The sequence below is a fragment of the Triticum dicoccoides genome, chromosome 4A (assembly GCF_002162155.2).
Source record: "Triticum dicoccoides isolate Atlit2015 ecotype Zavitan chromosome 4A, WEW_v2.0, whole genome shotgun sequence".
Taxonomy (NCBI): Eukaryota; Viridiplantae; Streptophyta; class Magnoliopsida; order Poales; family Poaceae; genus Triticum; species Triticum dicoccoides.
The window spans coordinates 128,305,425-128,321,435 of NC_041386.1; the positions used below are offsets into that span (position 1 = coordinate 128,305,425).

Consider the following 16,011-nt stretch of genomic DNA (forward strand, 5'->3'; position numbering starts at 1 on the left):
AATAAATAACAGTGCAACCAAAGCATCACAAGGCATAACATGACAATACGCGGTGCTAGGGGTGCCGTAACGTGGTATGAGGTGGTACCGGCAAAGGGGGGAAACATCCGGGAAAATATCCCCAAGGTTTCGCGTTTTCGGACAGATGAATTGGAGGGGGAAAGTTGCGTGTTCGCTATGCTAGGGATGCGTGGCGGACAAACGGACTGCTTAACCGGATTCGTCTCGTCGTTCTGAGCAACTTTCATGTACAAAGTTTTTCCATTCAAGCTACGGTTTATTTTATATTAATTTTCTAAAGTTTTAACATTTTCTTTTTTTATTAATTTCGAGAATAAAATGCAAAATTACCCTTTTGTACTCAGGGACAGCTAGAACCAGATGCTTACAGGTGAGGTCAGGTTCTGAGTTGACCCAGTCAATACTTGACTCGTCAACTGATGAACAGTGCCAGTTGGGAGCCAATTATCATAGACTCTGTTTTTATTAAGTCAATTAATTAGAGATAACCAACACAGGTGGTCCACATGTCATTTGCTATTAAAGTAAATTAGCACTAATTTAACACAAACTAATCTAATCCTAATTTAACAAGGGGCCGACCGCACTGGACAATGGCCCAGCCGGCCACACACGTAACACACAGACACCACACACGGATGGCCATGGCATGGCCATGGCTAGTAGCAGTAGCAGTCCGCGGTAGCAGGCAGTAGGAGCACCAGCAGCGGAGCAGAGTTAGCAGCAAAACGGCACTAGCAGGAGCAGCGGCGCCGGCGGCAACTAGCAGCAGCACCAACAGTAAGCAGCGGCGGCAGCAGAGAGTAGCAGCAGAGCAGCGAGCAACACAAGCAACATAGCAGTTACGGTAGCTAGACGGAGCAGGGCGCACGACCACGCGCGCCAAGAAGCAGTGCAGCGAGCGGAGCCGCATCGGCAAAGCAGCAGCAGCAGGCGGACGTACGCGCACCTGAGGTCGAGGGCGCGACCCGCGGGGCCGTGATTGGACGGGAGCGGCTAGTCTGCGGCGCAGGCGCGGCCATGGACGCGTCCTGCAGGCATATGTCGCGGCAAGTAGCAACGAGGTGCGGTCGGGAGAAGTCAAGCGCGGGCGGGGTGAGCACGAGCTCACAGAGGGTTCCAACGCGGCGGCTAAGACGGCCTAAAGAGACAGATTCGACGGGGAAAAAGAGAGAGACGACGAGGAGCTCACCGGGCCCTGCAGATGTGCGTTCGCGGGCTCGGGGGAGGCTTGGTGACGACGGCGTGGTGGCGGCGTGTAAGACAATAAGTTTTGGGGAACCAGCACAACCCTTTAGGGGTGGCTTATCTCATTATATATAATGGTTGTGTTACAATATGTACCATATACGTACATAGGTACAGAAGCTATACATAGTCTAACACCCTCCCTCAATCTTAGCCACTTTCTAAAGAACTGAGAAGGGTAAGATTGCGCCTACAAGCCTCAAACTGTGGCAGCGCTAAAGGCTTAGTGAAGATGTCTGCAAGTTGATCCTTAGATGAGATAAACTTGATCTGGAGTTGCTTCTGTGATACACGTTCCCGTACAAAGTGATAGTCAACTTCAATGTGTTTCATTCAGGCATGAAATACTGGATTTGCAGAAAGGTATGTAGCACCGATGTTATCACACCAAAGAATAGGAGGCTGTGGTTGAGACAAACCCAACTCCTGAAGCAAAGACTGCACCCAAATAATCTCTGCAGTAGCATTAGCCACAGCCTTGTACTCAGCTTCAGTACTGCTACGTGACACATTAGCCTGTTTTCGGGCACTCCAGGCGATCAAATTAGAGCCAAAGAATACTGCATAACCCCCCGTGGATCGCCTGTCATCTGGGCTACCAGCCCAATCTGCATCAGAGAAGGCCGAAAGGACCCGAGAGGAAGTCGGCCGAATATGCATACCAAATGTCAGGGTGAACTGAACATAACGAAGAATGCGTTTAACAGCAGCCCAATGAGTATCTCTGGGAGCCTGAAGATACTGACAAACCCTGTTAACAGCATAAGAGATATCTGGTCTCGTGATCGTCAAGTACTGAAGTCCACCAACAATGCTCCTGTACTCTGTGGCATCCGCAGGAGACAAAAGCTCACCATCAACAGCTGTTATCTTGTCGATAGACGACATGGGTGTGGTGGTCGGTTTGCACTTCAGCATGCAGCTCTCTGTAACAACTCCAAGGAGTACTTCTTCTGCGTAAGGACAAGACCAGTAGCACGAGAAGTGACCTCAACTCCAAAAAAGTAGTGAAGCTTCCCAAGATCTTTGACCGCAAAATCAGCACCAAGAGAGCAGACAAGAGCATCAGCAGCATACTGAGAAGAGCTGACAAGGATAATATCATCGACATATACCAAAAGATACATAGTGACTTCTGGCTTCTGTAGAAGAAATAACGAAGTGTCAGCAGTAGACGGCACAAACCCATGAGCACGAAGGGCAGAGGCAAGGCGGGCATGCCAGGCACGAGGAGCTTGCTTCAAACCATATAGTGCTTTGGAAAGATGACAGATATAGTCAGGACGATCAGGATCAGAGAAACCAGGCGGCTGTTTCATATAAACCTCTTCCTCCAAAAATCCATGTAGAAAAGCATTCTGCACATCAAGTTGACGAAGTGACCAACCACGAGAAACAGCAATGGAGAGAAGAAGCCGAATAGTGTTAGGCTTGACGACAGGACTGAAGGTGTCCTCATAGTCAAGACCATGACGCTGCCGAAAACCGCGAGCAACAAGTCGCGCTTTGTAACGCTCAATAGATCCATCCGAATGCTTCTTCACTTTGAATACCCATTTTGAGTCAATAACATTTACCCGTGGTGGTGGAGGAACGAGAGTCCATGTCTTGTTACGATGAAGAGCATGAAACTCCTGCTCCATAGCCTCTCGCCAATGTGGAATGCGCAGGGCAGCCTGATATGAGCGAGGCTCAGAAGATGGATCCGCAACAGCAGCAGCCAAACAAGCAGCCAACCAAGCAACCGTACCATCCTTACGTTCCTTAGGTTTGAAAATGCCACTGCGACTGCGTGTATGTGGTCGGGACACAGGAACCACCGAGGTCGACGGAGCAGCCTGCAACGGGCTGGAGGACGGCGACGTTGACGAGTCGGCCGGTGACGAGGAGCCAGTCACGGTAGCCTCGGACTCGGTTGGCGAAGAAGGCCGACCCACTGGCGAAACCGGCAGAGCAGACGAAGCAGCTGGCGACTCCGGCATCACAGACCGGGCCGATGGCGAGCTCGGCATAGTGGGCCGTGGCGCGGCCGGTGTCGCGGGCCGATCCGCTGATGAAGGCGACATGAGGACCCGAGCCGCGGGCGAAGACGGCGTGACGGGCCGAGCCGCAGGCGAAGACGGCGTGACGGGCCGAGCCGCGGGCGACTCGGCGGCCGCTGGCGAAACGGACCGAGCAGTGGAGATGCTCGGCGCGACGGGCTCGTCGGGTGACCATGCATGGGCACGCGAATCGATGCCATGCAACATAGGACGATCGACGTGCCCACCAGAAGACGACGATGATGATGGTGAATCCTCCAACAGCTCCAAACGAGCTCCACGTCCGGTTCCTGCACCATGGTTAGGTAACAGCAAAGGAGAGTATGCAACATCATCAAATTGGTCAGAAGCAACAGAGGATGAATGCAGGGATGGTGGTTCGACAGTGGACACAGGAAGGTTGGCAAAGGGAAAAACATGCTCATCAAACACGACGTCCCGAGATATATAGACACGATTAGTGGGAACATGAAGACATTTGTAACCTTTATGAAGAGAGCTATAGCCAAGAAAAACACACTTCTTAGAACGAAACTCAAGCTTGCGCTTGTTATATGGACGAAGATGCGGCCAGCAAGCACACCCAAATACCTTGAGAAAGGTATAATCAGGTTGTTCATTAAGGAGAACCTCAATGGGAGTCTTCATGTTTAAAACATGAGTAGGAGTACAGTTGATGAGAAAGCATGCAGTGGTGAAAGCATCACTCCAAAACCGAAACGGAACAGATGCATGGGCCAAAAGAGTAAGACCAGCTTCAACAATATGACGATGCTTACGTTCGACTGAACCATTCTGCTGATGTGTATGTGGACATGCTAAACGATGAGCTATCCCAAGCGACTGAAAGAAAGAGTTGAGGTTGCGATACTCGCCCCCCAGTCTGACTGGACATGAACAATTTTGTGCTTGAGAAGACGTTCAACATGTTTTTGAAACTGAACAAAAATATCAAACACATCAGATTTGCGTTTAATAAGGTAAAGCCAGGTAAAGCGACTATAAGCATCAACGAAACTGATATAGTAATTATGACCACTGACAGAAGTCTGAGCAGGACCCCATACATCTGAAAACACAAGTTCTAAAGGATGTTTCACCTCACGACTGGACTCCGAAAAAGGAAGTTGATGACTCTTCCCCTGCTGACAAGCATCACACACTGCTACATCTTTATGACTAGACAAACTAGGAAGCTCATGACGACGCAAAATATGACGGACAATAGGTGTGGCCGGGTGACCAAGACGAGCATGCCACTGTGACGGAGAGACCCGAACTCCACTGAAAACACGAGCGACACCAGGATGCTCCAGACGGTAGAGGCCCTGGCACAACCGCCCACTAAGAAGAATGTCCCTCGTGCCCTGATCCTTAATAAAAAGATCAAAAGGGTGAAATTCACAAAGCACATTATTATCACGTGTGAGTTTAGGAACTGAAAGAAGATTACGGGTCACAGATGGAACTCGAAGAACATTGCGAAGCTGAAGACTCCTATTGGCATGTCTAGTGAGAAGAGATGCTTGACCAATATGAGAGATGTGCATACCTGCTCCATTGGCGGTGTGGATCTTGTCGGAGCCATGATAGGGTTCACGAGTGTGAAGCTTCCCCATCTCGCTGGTTAGATGCTCTGTCGCCCCAGAGTCCATGTACCAGTGTGGATCGATGGAGTAGGACTGAGTGTGTCCCTGTTGCTTTTGCGGCGTGGGACGATCAGCCATGGCGACCTGACGGGCATTGTTGCGTGTATCTTTGCCGTCATTGCCAAGACCAAGGAAGCTTCGCTGGAAGCGCTTATGACACTTGGAGGCCCAGTGCCCATCGCGGCCACAAAGCTGACACACACGTGGACCGCCAGCCCCCGGTAAGGTCGCAGTAGGTGGGGGGGGGCCGAGGCGGGCGACGGTGGCAGCCCCAAGGGAGACCGGGGTGATGAAGAAGAGCAGCCACCCTTGGTGGCGGAGTTGGCCGAGAGGGAGCCAGTGCCCCTGGTGCAGCGAGTCTCGACCCGTTGCTCAATGAGAAGGAGCCGAGAGAAAACCTCGTGTGCCAGCATGGGTGTCGAGTTGCCCCGCTCGTTGATGATCTCGACTAAGGCATCATACTCCTCATCAAGACCATTGACAATAAACGAGTTGAACTCGGAGTCGGTGAGGGGCTGTCCAATGGAGGCCAATGTGTCGGCGAGGCCCTTGACCTTGTTGTAGAACTCAGTGGCAGTGGAGTCAAGCTTCTGACACTCTCCAAGCTGACGACGGAGTGCAGAGACACGAGCCTGGGACTGCGCTGCAAAGGTGCGGTCAAGGATGGTCCAGGCCTCATGAGACGTCTTCGCGAAGACAACAAGGCCGGCAACTGCCGGCGAGAGCGACCCCTGGATGGAGGAGAGGTTCGCCTGGTCCTGCCCCGTCCAGACGCGATGGGCCGGATTGTAGACCGGACCGTGCACGCTGTCTACCAGCGCGGGTGGGCAGGGAAGCGATCCGTCGACGTAGCCTAGCAGGTAGTGACTCCCCAAGAGCGGGAGAACTTGCGCACGCCAGAAGATGTAGTTGTCGGCGGAGAGCTTGATGGTGATGAGATGACCGAAGTGAAACGGCGGCGGCGAAGACAATCCCATCGAGGAGGCTGCCTGGGGTGCAAACACCGTGGAGGCAGCCGGAGGCACCGAAGCCGATGCGGGAGGAGGCGGGACCGCAGCCAGGGCGGGCGCCGCAAAGCTCGCGGCCGGTGCGGACGCCGCAAGGCCCGCGGCCGGGGCGGACGCCGCCAACCCCGCCAGCGGGGCAGTGTGATCCGCTTGCGGCAGGAGCGGCGGGACGATGCCTGCGGAGTCCGCAGCGGACGGCGGCGCCGCGGTGTGGACCACGAGGTCACGCCCAAGCGAGGGCGCCGGCGGCATGGAGAAGACGGAGCCGATGCTCCTTGTCCCGATCGGAGCCGGAATAGAGACGGCATCGAGCGGGAGGTTGAGCAGAGCCGCAAGAGAGGCCGGGAGGAAGCCCGCAGCAGTGGAACCGGTGGTGGCGGCGCTCGACATGGCGGCGGCGCGATTGGTGGCGCGGCGGCGGCGGTGAAGGCGGCGGCGGCTGCGGCGGCGGTGCGGGTATTAGGGTTTAGAAGCGGAAGCGATCGTAACCTAGCGTGATACCATGTAAGACAATAAGTTTTGGGGAACTAGCACAACCCTTTAGGGGTGGCTTATCTCATTATATATAATGGTTGTGTTACAATATGTACCATATACGTACATAGGTACAGAAGCTATACATAGTCTAACACGGCGTTCTCCGTCGACCGGAGGGGGAGGCATGGTCGAGCGCGTCGACGACGGACAACGACGGTTGCCCGCGGAGGGGATCGACGGAAGCGACGGCACGAGGGCGTCCTAGCTGGTGGCGCTCGGCGTGGAAGAAGAGGATGATGACGCGCTTCTTCTGGGCATCAGCAGACGGCGAACGGTGGCCGGTGGCTACGGCAACGACGACGACGGTGCAATCACCGCGCGAGCTGTTGCACTCGATTTCGAGCAGATGAGGAGGGGGGCGCGATGGGGAAAAAGAGGGAATCGGGCGAACTCGATCTAGGGTTCCCAGGGGGTGTGCTTATAGGGATGGGGAGGCTCTGTGGCATGCATGGTGGCAATCGAGCGACGACGGCCGCGGATGAACGACACACACTAGTCTCTGTAGTTTTTTTTTTGAGGAACACTAGTCTCTGTAGGTAAGGTTGAACAGGAGGGAGAGATGGGCTGGATTGGTTAATATTCATGATGGGACAAGTGCACTGTGCAAAAAGAGCCCACTCCACGGTAGTAGTTAGGCATCTTTCTTTTTTTTTAACTGTTTTGTAATTTCTCCAATGTTTTGCATTTACTTTATGTTGTCAGATGATTTTTGTTAATTGTGTGACTTAGCACATAAATACTAGGCTATCTTACAGGGATGTACAAAAAGGTTTGAGGCCATTTGGGACTATTCAAATTTATATTTGAATTAAAATGTGTTTATTTAATCCCGCTGATCCGCTAAAAACTCCTAGGGGAAATTTAAAAATCCATTTAATGTTGTTTCCTATATGTTAATTATTTAGTGAATATTTTCAACCCATTCAACATTTTTATTTGTCAGTTTGAGGAAATGTTTTCTCACTTGCAATTTATATTGGATTTTTGGAGTTGATTTGAAACAAGCGGCAGTTAGCATAGTAATCATGACGACATGGCATCATTAGCATGAGATCACTGTAGCTTAATTATCCGGGCGTCACAGGCTACCAGGGACAACTCTGGACTGGCCTACGCGACGTTTGGCTCATCCGATGTGCCCTGAGAACGAGATATGTGCAGCTCCTATCGGGATTTGTCGGCACATTCGGGTGGCTTTGCTGGTTTAGTTCTACCATTGTCGAGATGTCTTGTAACCGGGATTCCGAGTCTGATCGGATTGTCTTGGGAGAAGGAATATCCTTCGTTGATCGTGAGAGCTTGTGATGGGCTAAGTTAGGACACCCCTGCAGGGATTTGAACTTTCAAAAGCCGTGCCCGCGGTTATGGGAAGATGGGAATTTGTTAATGTCCGGTTGTAGAAAATCTGAACCTTAACTTAATTAAAATGAGTCAACTGAGTGTGTGGCCGTGATGGTCTCTTTTCGGCGGAGTCCGGGAAGAGAACACGGTCTCGTGTTATGCTTGAACGTAGGTTGTTCTAGGATCACTTCTTGATCATAATTCTTCGACCATGCCTTTGCCTTCTCTTCTTGCTCTCTTTTGCGTATGTTATCCACCATATATGCTAGTCGCTTGCTGCAGCTCCACATCATACAATTTACCCTTCCTATAAGCTTAAATAGTCTTGATCGCGAGGGTGTGAGATTGCTGAGTCCCCGTGACTCACAAATTACTCCAAAACCAGATGCAGGGACTGATGATACCGCTCCAGGTGATTCGACTGAGCTCAAGTGGGAGTTCGATGAGGACTCAGGATGATACTATGTTTCCTTTCCAGACGATCAGTAGTGGTGCCTAGTTGGGGCGATCGGGGACTTTGTCGCATTTGGGGTTGTTCTTTATTTTCGTTCCATAGTCGGACCTTGATTGTATCTGGATGATTGTAATGATATTTATGCTATTGTGTGACATGGCGAGTGTAAACCAACTATGTATCTCTTTTCCCTTATTCATTACATGGGTTGTTGTGAAGATTACCTCACTTGCGACATTGCTTACAATGCGGTTATGCCTCTAAGTTGTGCTTCGACACGTGGGAGATATAGCCGCATCGTGGGCATTACAAGTTGGTAATCAGAGCCTTCCCCGGCCTTAGGAGCCCCCTGCTTGATCGAATCGTTGGTGTTGTTGAGTCTAGAAAAATGTTTTGAGTCATTTAGGATTATATATATCGGAGAGTAGGATTCTTTTTACTCCTCAGTCCCTTAGTCGCTCTGGTGAGGCATCCTGACGTAGAGTTTTGACTCTTCTCTTCTCAAATTTCACTAAAAAAAATTTAGGATCACGTGGGTATCTTGGAATCGTTCCGATGGTTTTGTGATGAGAACATTGTTCTTGGTGCCTCCTGACATTTAGGGGTTGTGGCAGTGTCCCGGGGAGTTGAGCTCCGAGGTGTTGTCGTCACAATTTTATCGTTGCAATTCTGGAATACCTGAGTTTCGTCGACATCGAAAATCTCTTTTATGCAGTTGTTGGTGAGATAACCTCGACGCCACCCAGTACTGGGGCAGGAGTTCGGGAGTATCGCCATAACTCGTATAACGGATGCTTTTCGAAGGTTGAGGTAAATGATTTCTGAAGGTTTCTTGGTTATGTGTTGAAGGATGGATACAGCTGGATGTAGGATTTGCTTGCTTCGGGTGAGATATTATGCTTCCCCTGTATCCCCAATACGTGATTGCATAACCGGAAAGTTTCGGGAGTTTCATAGGTGGGAATTCATGTAGCTCTAGTATTTCCTCTGCGGATATTTGGTTTGTGATTGGGTAATCCTCACCAAGTATTTGTTCTTGTCCGTACCTTGTTGTTTTATTCCTCTACCTCTATCTAAGTGTCTTCTCAATTTATGGAAGTGTGACCATTTCAATTGGAATGCATTCATTCATTTTGTTCGGATGTTAAGACTATGTGTTGCAATTTCAATCCATTTGATTCAGCTTGAATATATGTCTGTCAAGATGCTAACGGATGTCACCCTCTTCAGGATGGCTCCTCCAACGCGTCAGAATCCTGAACCGCCACCACCACCTTCACCCCCGGAGGCATGGCAAGCTGTGATGGCCGCTACCAATGCCAACACGCAGCTGATCATGCAAACTTTGCAAGAGCGCAACCAAGGCCATGGCAACAATCAGAATCAGTTTGCTACACTCAACGAGTTCCTCGCAAATCAGCCAAAGACTTTCAGTAACTGTGTCGAGTAAACAGACGTTGATGATTGGCTCGTGGTATCTGCAAGCATTTCGAGTGCAGCAACGTCAGGCCTGAGGACTTTGTCAAGTTTGCTTCGTTCCAACTCAAAGACCAAGCTGCAGAATGGTATTAGCAAAACAAAGATTCCAGAGGAGGTCGTGTGAGTACCTGGGATGAATTCCGTCAAGACTTCAAAGCTCACCGCATTCCTCAGAGTGTTGTTGAGAGCAAGCGTGAGGAATTCCGCAACCTGAAGCAAGGCAGCTTGTCTGTTTACCAGTATAACATCATGTTCCAGAAGCTCGCTCGCTTCGCTAAGCAAGACGTCCCTGTCGGGTGGTAGGTGCGACATATGCCAACTGGTGGCTTATCATTGTGGGAGCCAGTAAAACATCGCCGGTGCCTGGAAATGGGATGAGGCGAAGACATGCACGCCGGCGAATCTTACCCAGCTTCGGGGCTCTCCGTGGAGATAACACCCCTACTGCTGCTCTGCGGGGTCTCCGCATGATCACTCGAGGAACAAGTAGCTACACGGTGCTTCTTGAGCTGTTTGACGAGAGGAGGAAGAAGGGCTCTGCTTGCTCTCTTCTCCTCCCTACGTGGTGTCCAAAACTAGCAGGGATCAACCCTTTGCATGGGTGTCCCGAGGGGTTTATATAGGCCTACCCCCCCGGGGGTACAACGGTAATCCGGCTGGGCGCGGGGCCCAGCCGTCTGTGTCTACGCTCTCCGGCTTCTGCGCCGGCTGCTGGGGCCCGCCGGCTAGTGGGTCCCACCGGCTGCCGGCCCCTTGGTCGACAGGCAGGCCCCACTGTCCAGGGCCTTGTCGGTGGCTGGTTACTGTTGCTCAATCTTGGTGACGAGGGCTTCGCCGAGGTAAGCGTGGCTACAGTGCGGCAGTCTGGTGGGCGACCACTGTAGCCTCACCGCGTCTTGTCTCCTTAATGGGGCGTCTCCTTCGAGGGGGTGGCAAGCCGGCTGGAGAGAGCCGGCTCCGTCTTGGGCCGACTGGGGGAGGCCAGGCCGTCCTCGGGTGTCTCTCTGCCCGAAGGGGCCCATCGCCCGTGGGCCGTACTGGTAGCCCGTCCTGGATGACATCATGGTTAACGTGGCAACAGTGCTGCGTCGGACGGGTCATGGCCACCCGTAGGGCGCACTGTGCCAGGCGTGCTCCGGGATTCAGGGGTGGCAGGCTTCACTGTAGCCACGCCTCGTCACATCGCCGTTAGGTGGATGCAGACTTCGAGGGTACGGTCTTGATCGCTTTATGGGAGCCGGCTCCTTGGAGTCGGCCTTCTCGCAGCCGGCTCTTAGGAGCCGGCCCTCCCGCGGCTTTCTTCATGAGGGCTGAAGTCGGGCCGCCTTCCAATAGCCGGCCTGGGAGATAGCCGGCCTGGGGAAGGCGGCCGCATGTCTTGGATCCTTGAGAGCCGGATCGGCTCGTAATTTTTTCAGAAAGGCCAGGGGGAGCCGGCCAGGCTACCCATGGTCACTTACTCCGACAGTAGTCCCTGAAGCTGGGCGAGCTTCGAGGCTGATAAAGGGACGAGAAGCTTGGTCAGCTTCCTATCCTGAGGGGCCGACTTTGCTTGTGCGTGCCGTCTTCCGAAAAGCTTCGTTTCTCGTAGGCGGGAACGCGGGCCATGTGGCGAGGAAATTCTGCCAACGCACGCGCGCGACGGGACGCCGCCGCAGGCCCGGGCCCGCCACTCACAGGCCTCAGCCCGAGCGCGGATCTTCCGCGGCCCACATGGACCGCTCGCCTTCCCGCGGCGGTTTTATTCTGCCATCAAGGCACAATAATCGCGGGACGTGGGGGAGTGGGCGCAGTTGATCCCCATGTTCCCCCACGCCACGCCTCCTCGGCTCCGCCACGCGGTCTATAAGTAGGAGGAGGAGGGGGAGCGGCAGAGGCTCGCGCGCTCTCCCTCACTCCGCCCCTTCTCGTCCTCCTTCTCCTTCTCTTCCCCGCAGCAGCTCTTTGCCGCGCCGTTCCGCCGCCGCATCGTCTTGCTTCTCGCCGCGCTGCCCCATGGCGCTGTCAAGCTCGTGGGATGGCTCCAACGTCCATGAGGACCACATCGCGTTCCTCCACCAGACGCGACGCCTGCCCGGCGAGGACTTCGTTCGGGTTCGTCTAGCGCCGGAGAAGGAGATTTCCCTGGCACCGGAGGAGGGCGAGCAGGTGATCTTCCGCTCGCACTGCCTGCGCGGCTTCGTCCTTCCGGCGAGTGGGTTCCTCCGAGCCTTCCTCGAATTCTACAATCTCTAGCTGCATCACCTCACGCCCAACGCGGTGATGCTGCTATCGGCCTTCGTCATGCTGTGCGAAGGCTTCCTTGGGGTCCTCCCCATGCTCGAGCTCTGGGCGGAATTCTTCCAAAGCAAGCTCGGCACCGTCGTCGCGGGCGTGCCCGCCCCTTGCGGAGCCTTTATTGCCATGAGGCGGGCGAGCGAGAACAACCCGTTCCCGCCCATCCCGCTGATCCAGTCAGTGAAGCTCTGACAGAAGTCATACTTTTACATGAAGAATGTCGCGCAGCAAGGCGACTACGTCAACCTGCCGGCTGGGAGGCGACCTTCGTGGAGCTACCGGGCCAGGTCGTTGTCTCAGGCCGGGAACACAGCCGTCTCCCGGCTTCGGGTGATGATCCAGTCGGAGGGCCTGACCGGAGCCGACTTGGTGGCCGCCTTTGTGGAGCGCCGGGTTCTTCCCCTCCAAAGCCGGCCTCACATGGTTTGTCAGATGAGCGGCCGCTTCGACCCAAGCCGGCTGAGCACCGGGGAGATGCCTCATGCGGAGGTCTCCTACATGGTGAACTATATCTCCAACTACAAGCTCACCGAGGATTGGCGATACGACAAGGAGCCGTATTCCCGCGCCAACCCTCCGCCTGCTGTAAGTTCTTTCTTCTTTTCTTCCTTTGGTAGCCGGACTCATGATGGCCGGCCTCTGATCAGTCGGTTCGCCCCTAGCAGAACCCTCTCCTTCCGCCAACGACCGGGGCCATAGGGATAGAGCGCCAGCTCGTCCCTGACCGCACGGTGGACGATGCCGATGACCCGGACTTGGGAGCGGCCGCCATGGAAGACGCCATCGTGGGGGAAAGCGACGAGGCCGGAGGCGCAGGGCTCACGGCCGGCTTCGAGGACTGGCCGGATGATGCCGAGGTCGAAGTCGCCCCACGCCGCCAGCCGGCGCCTGATCATCAAGGCGCGAGCTCGTCCGCCGCGCCGGCTGCTGGCGGCGGCGCCCAGAAGTGCCGGGCCGTGTCGATCCTCTTCGGCAGCCGGCCGAAGAAGTCCAAGGCTTCCGCAGCGGCGACCAAGCGAGATGAGGCGGCCGCGAAGGCGGCCCGCTTCCGCAAGGCGGTGAAGCAGCCGCAGGCGATCTCAGCGTAAGTCATTGAATGCTTGGCCACATATTTTTTGTTGTTCTTTTCGATCTAAAACTCTTCTAAACCTTTCTTCGCTCGCCGGACAGGGCGCCGCTTTCCCTTGAGCGGGGTCCGGGCGGCTCCGTAGTCGGGCCGACTGGAGGGTCTTCAGGCTCCTGCCGCGTGGATCCCCGCATCGACCTCAAGGAGGCCACGGAGCGGAATGCACGAGAGGTGCGGGAGGAGCGGGAGGCGGCGGAGCGAAGGGCCGCCCAGGCGACGAAGGAGCGGGCTGATGCAGCAGCCAAGGCCCGGGCGGAGGCGGCAGCTGCGGAGATGGAGGCGGAGGCTTCGCACAACCAGCCTCCGCTGCTAGCCATTCCCCTCCGCGCCGTGGCCCCCCAACATTCTTGTGCCTCCGCTAGAGGAGGTCGACCAAGAACCGCCAGTGATGGAGCGGAGGGAGGACTCCGTGATCTCCATGGAGGGGGCGCCGCCAGTAGCGCCAACCGAAAAGGGCCAAGGCGGCCAGTCGGCTGCGGCGCTAGAGCAGCCGGCCGGGGGTGAGCCGGAAGCAGGAGCCGGCCTCGAGGTGCAGCCGGCAATGCGCCAGCGCGCAGGGGGAGGCACCACTATGCCGAAGCCGCACCGAGCTACGGGTGCCAGCCAGACGGCAGAGGCCTTGGAGGCGGCCAGCACCGGCACGTCCGAGTGGACTCCCAGCGACGGGATGGGTGAGCTGAATGTGGCGGCCCAAGAGGTTCGGAACCGGCTTCAGGCCCAAGCCGCCTCGCTGCAGCAATACACCCAGGAGTTCCTTGCGACACGGGCCGTCATCCGGGTGAGTCTTCTATCTTTGGTTGTTTTGTTCTCTTGATTTCTTCCATGGGGGCGCGTCAGCGCACCCACTGGGTGTAGTCCTCGAGATTCGGGCCGACTGCTGAGCAGTCGGGTCGGATCTTCCTTGACGACTACCTTATTCTCGCCTCCTATCTAATCTTCCAGGATTATCATAACCTCCGCGTTGCCGCCTTCAACTCCCAGGCTCAGGAGCTGGGTCGGAGAGCCGAAGACTTGATCAGCAGCCGGAGTACGTACTTGGTTTCATTCATCTCTTGTGGGGGCGCGTCAGCGCACCCACTAGGTGTAGTCCCCGAGATTCGGGCCGACTGCTGAGCATTCGGGTGGGATCTTTCCTGACGACTTCACCTTACTAGTTTTTCTTTTGTCTTTCGTGCTCGCAAAAGCCAATGCCGACTTAAGGGGGCAGCTCAGTGAGGCGCAAGCCGCCCTTCGCGCCAAGGAAACCGAGTACGACGCCTTGGTCCTGGAGCGTGACCGCCTGGCCAAGAAGCTGGCTAACTAGGAGGAGAGCCACAAGGCGGCTCTGAAGAAGGCGCAGGATAACGAAGCCGCCCTGAAGGCCGAGTTCGAGACTGAAGCGGCGGGCTGGGCTGAGACCAGGCAAGCGCTGAATGAAGGCTTCGGCCGTATTGAGGATTTAATCAACGGTAAGCCGCCTTTCTCGCTCCTTGCCTGCCCCTTGCCGCCTGACTTGTGTTCTGACTTGAGCTGCTTTTTATTCTCTGTGCAGACTACTTTCCTGGCTACTCCGTCTTCGTCGCCCAAACTATCGAGGCCCATCGCGAAGTGCGCCGGCAGGCGGGGGCTGAAGTCGCACCGGACGCGAGTCGATCACTCGAAGAGCAACTCTTGGCGGTCCAAGCATGGCTGCAGCCGGCTCATCGTATGCTCCGCCGCCTCCAGCGCGCCGGAGCACAGGTGTTGGCCGCCCTCTGGCCAAGCGAGACGATTCCCTGCACCCCGAGTCGGACTGCCGACTGGCTGGAGGTTGCGGTTGGCCGCTTCGAGGCCTGGAAGGCGTCGGCGGCCCGGCTTGGAGCTGGGCGGGCGCTGGAGTACGTCCGAGCTTGGTATCCGGGGCTGAACCTGGACCAGCTGTGCACCTGGCGGCTAGAGGCCGACGAAGAGCTAGCGGCGGTGCGGCCGGCTATCGCCCAGCGCGCATCGACAATCGCCGAGTGTACTGACATCAGCGTCTTCGCTCCCGAGATTAATGATGATGGCGTTGCCCAGCCGGAGGTGTGGTTCGGGCTGGACCCGGCGGCGGGTGAAGACTCGGCAGAAGAAATCGCCTCCAGCGACGAAGGCGAAGACGACGAAGGAGAGGAAAGCGAAGACGTCGAGCCGGCCGGTGGAACAGCCAGCCAGCCTCAGCCTGACCGTGCCTCCAGCAACGGGGCGCACGCAAGCGCGCCCTCTGCGGGAGGCGTTGATCATGCCGAGGTTCGCCAGCCGGCCGCTCCTCCAGCCGGCACTGCCATCTCCACCGACCTGCCCGGCTCGTCAGTCGCTCCGCCGGCTTAATCTGCTGTCCTTGTTTTTTCCTGCCTGTTGCCTTCTAAACAATTTTATTAAGCTTCTGCAGTTCCACCCACTGGGGGTGTATCCAAACTATGTTGAATGCTGGCCTTTTATGTAAATATTAACTTGTGCATGTTTGGTTTCCATTCACGTATGCTTTTTATCCTTAGGCTGTTTCCTTTGCCGCCTTCCCCTTTTGGGGAGGCAAGTACTCGAGCTTTCTTGGATTGAGGTGAAGTGAATGGAAGCCGGCCGGCCGGCTACTCTGGTAGCTGGTCGGCAGTGGGAGAAAAACCGGCTTTTGTTATATTAGTCCGTTAGTCCCTAGCCGTTTTTCGTGTGGGCACCCGTTCCTGCCCTTAACTCTTGTCAGCCGGACAGCCGGTTCTTTGAACTGCGACTTTTGGCAAGAGAAGGCTTGGGAGTCGGCACACTACTTGTCTGACTGTGGGTAGGACTTCTAATATAACTCTAGGCGGTCAGTCCCCGGGCCGACTAGTCGAACCCG

The 16,011-nt window shown here is 55.2% G+C and overlaps 1 protein-coding gene across 1 annotated transcript in view; it reads left to right on the top strand.

Annotated features, from left to right (window-relative positions):
* Positions 1–11,773: 11,773 nt before the first annotated feature.
* Positions 11,774–16,011, top strand: part of LOC119283449 (quinone oxidoreductase PIG3-like) — a 52,507-nt gene continuing 48,269 nt past the window's right edge. The window contains exons 1-2 of the mRNA XM_037562999.1: positions 11,774–11,926; positions 12,014–12,066. Coding sequence (XP_037418896.1) covers positions 11,774–11,926; positions 12,014–12,066 — 206 coding nt within the window. The remainder of the gene's footprint in view (positions 11,927–12,013; positions 12,067–16,011) is intronic.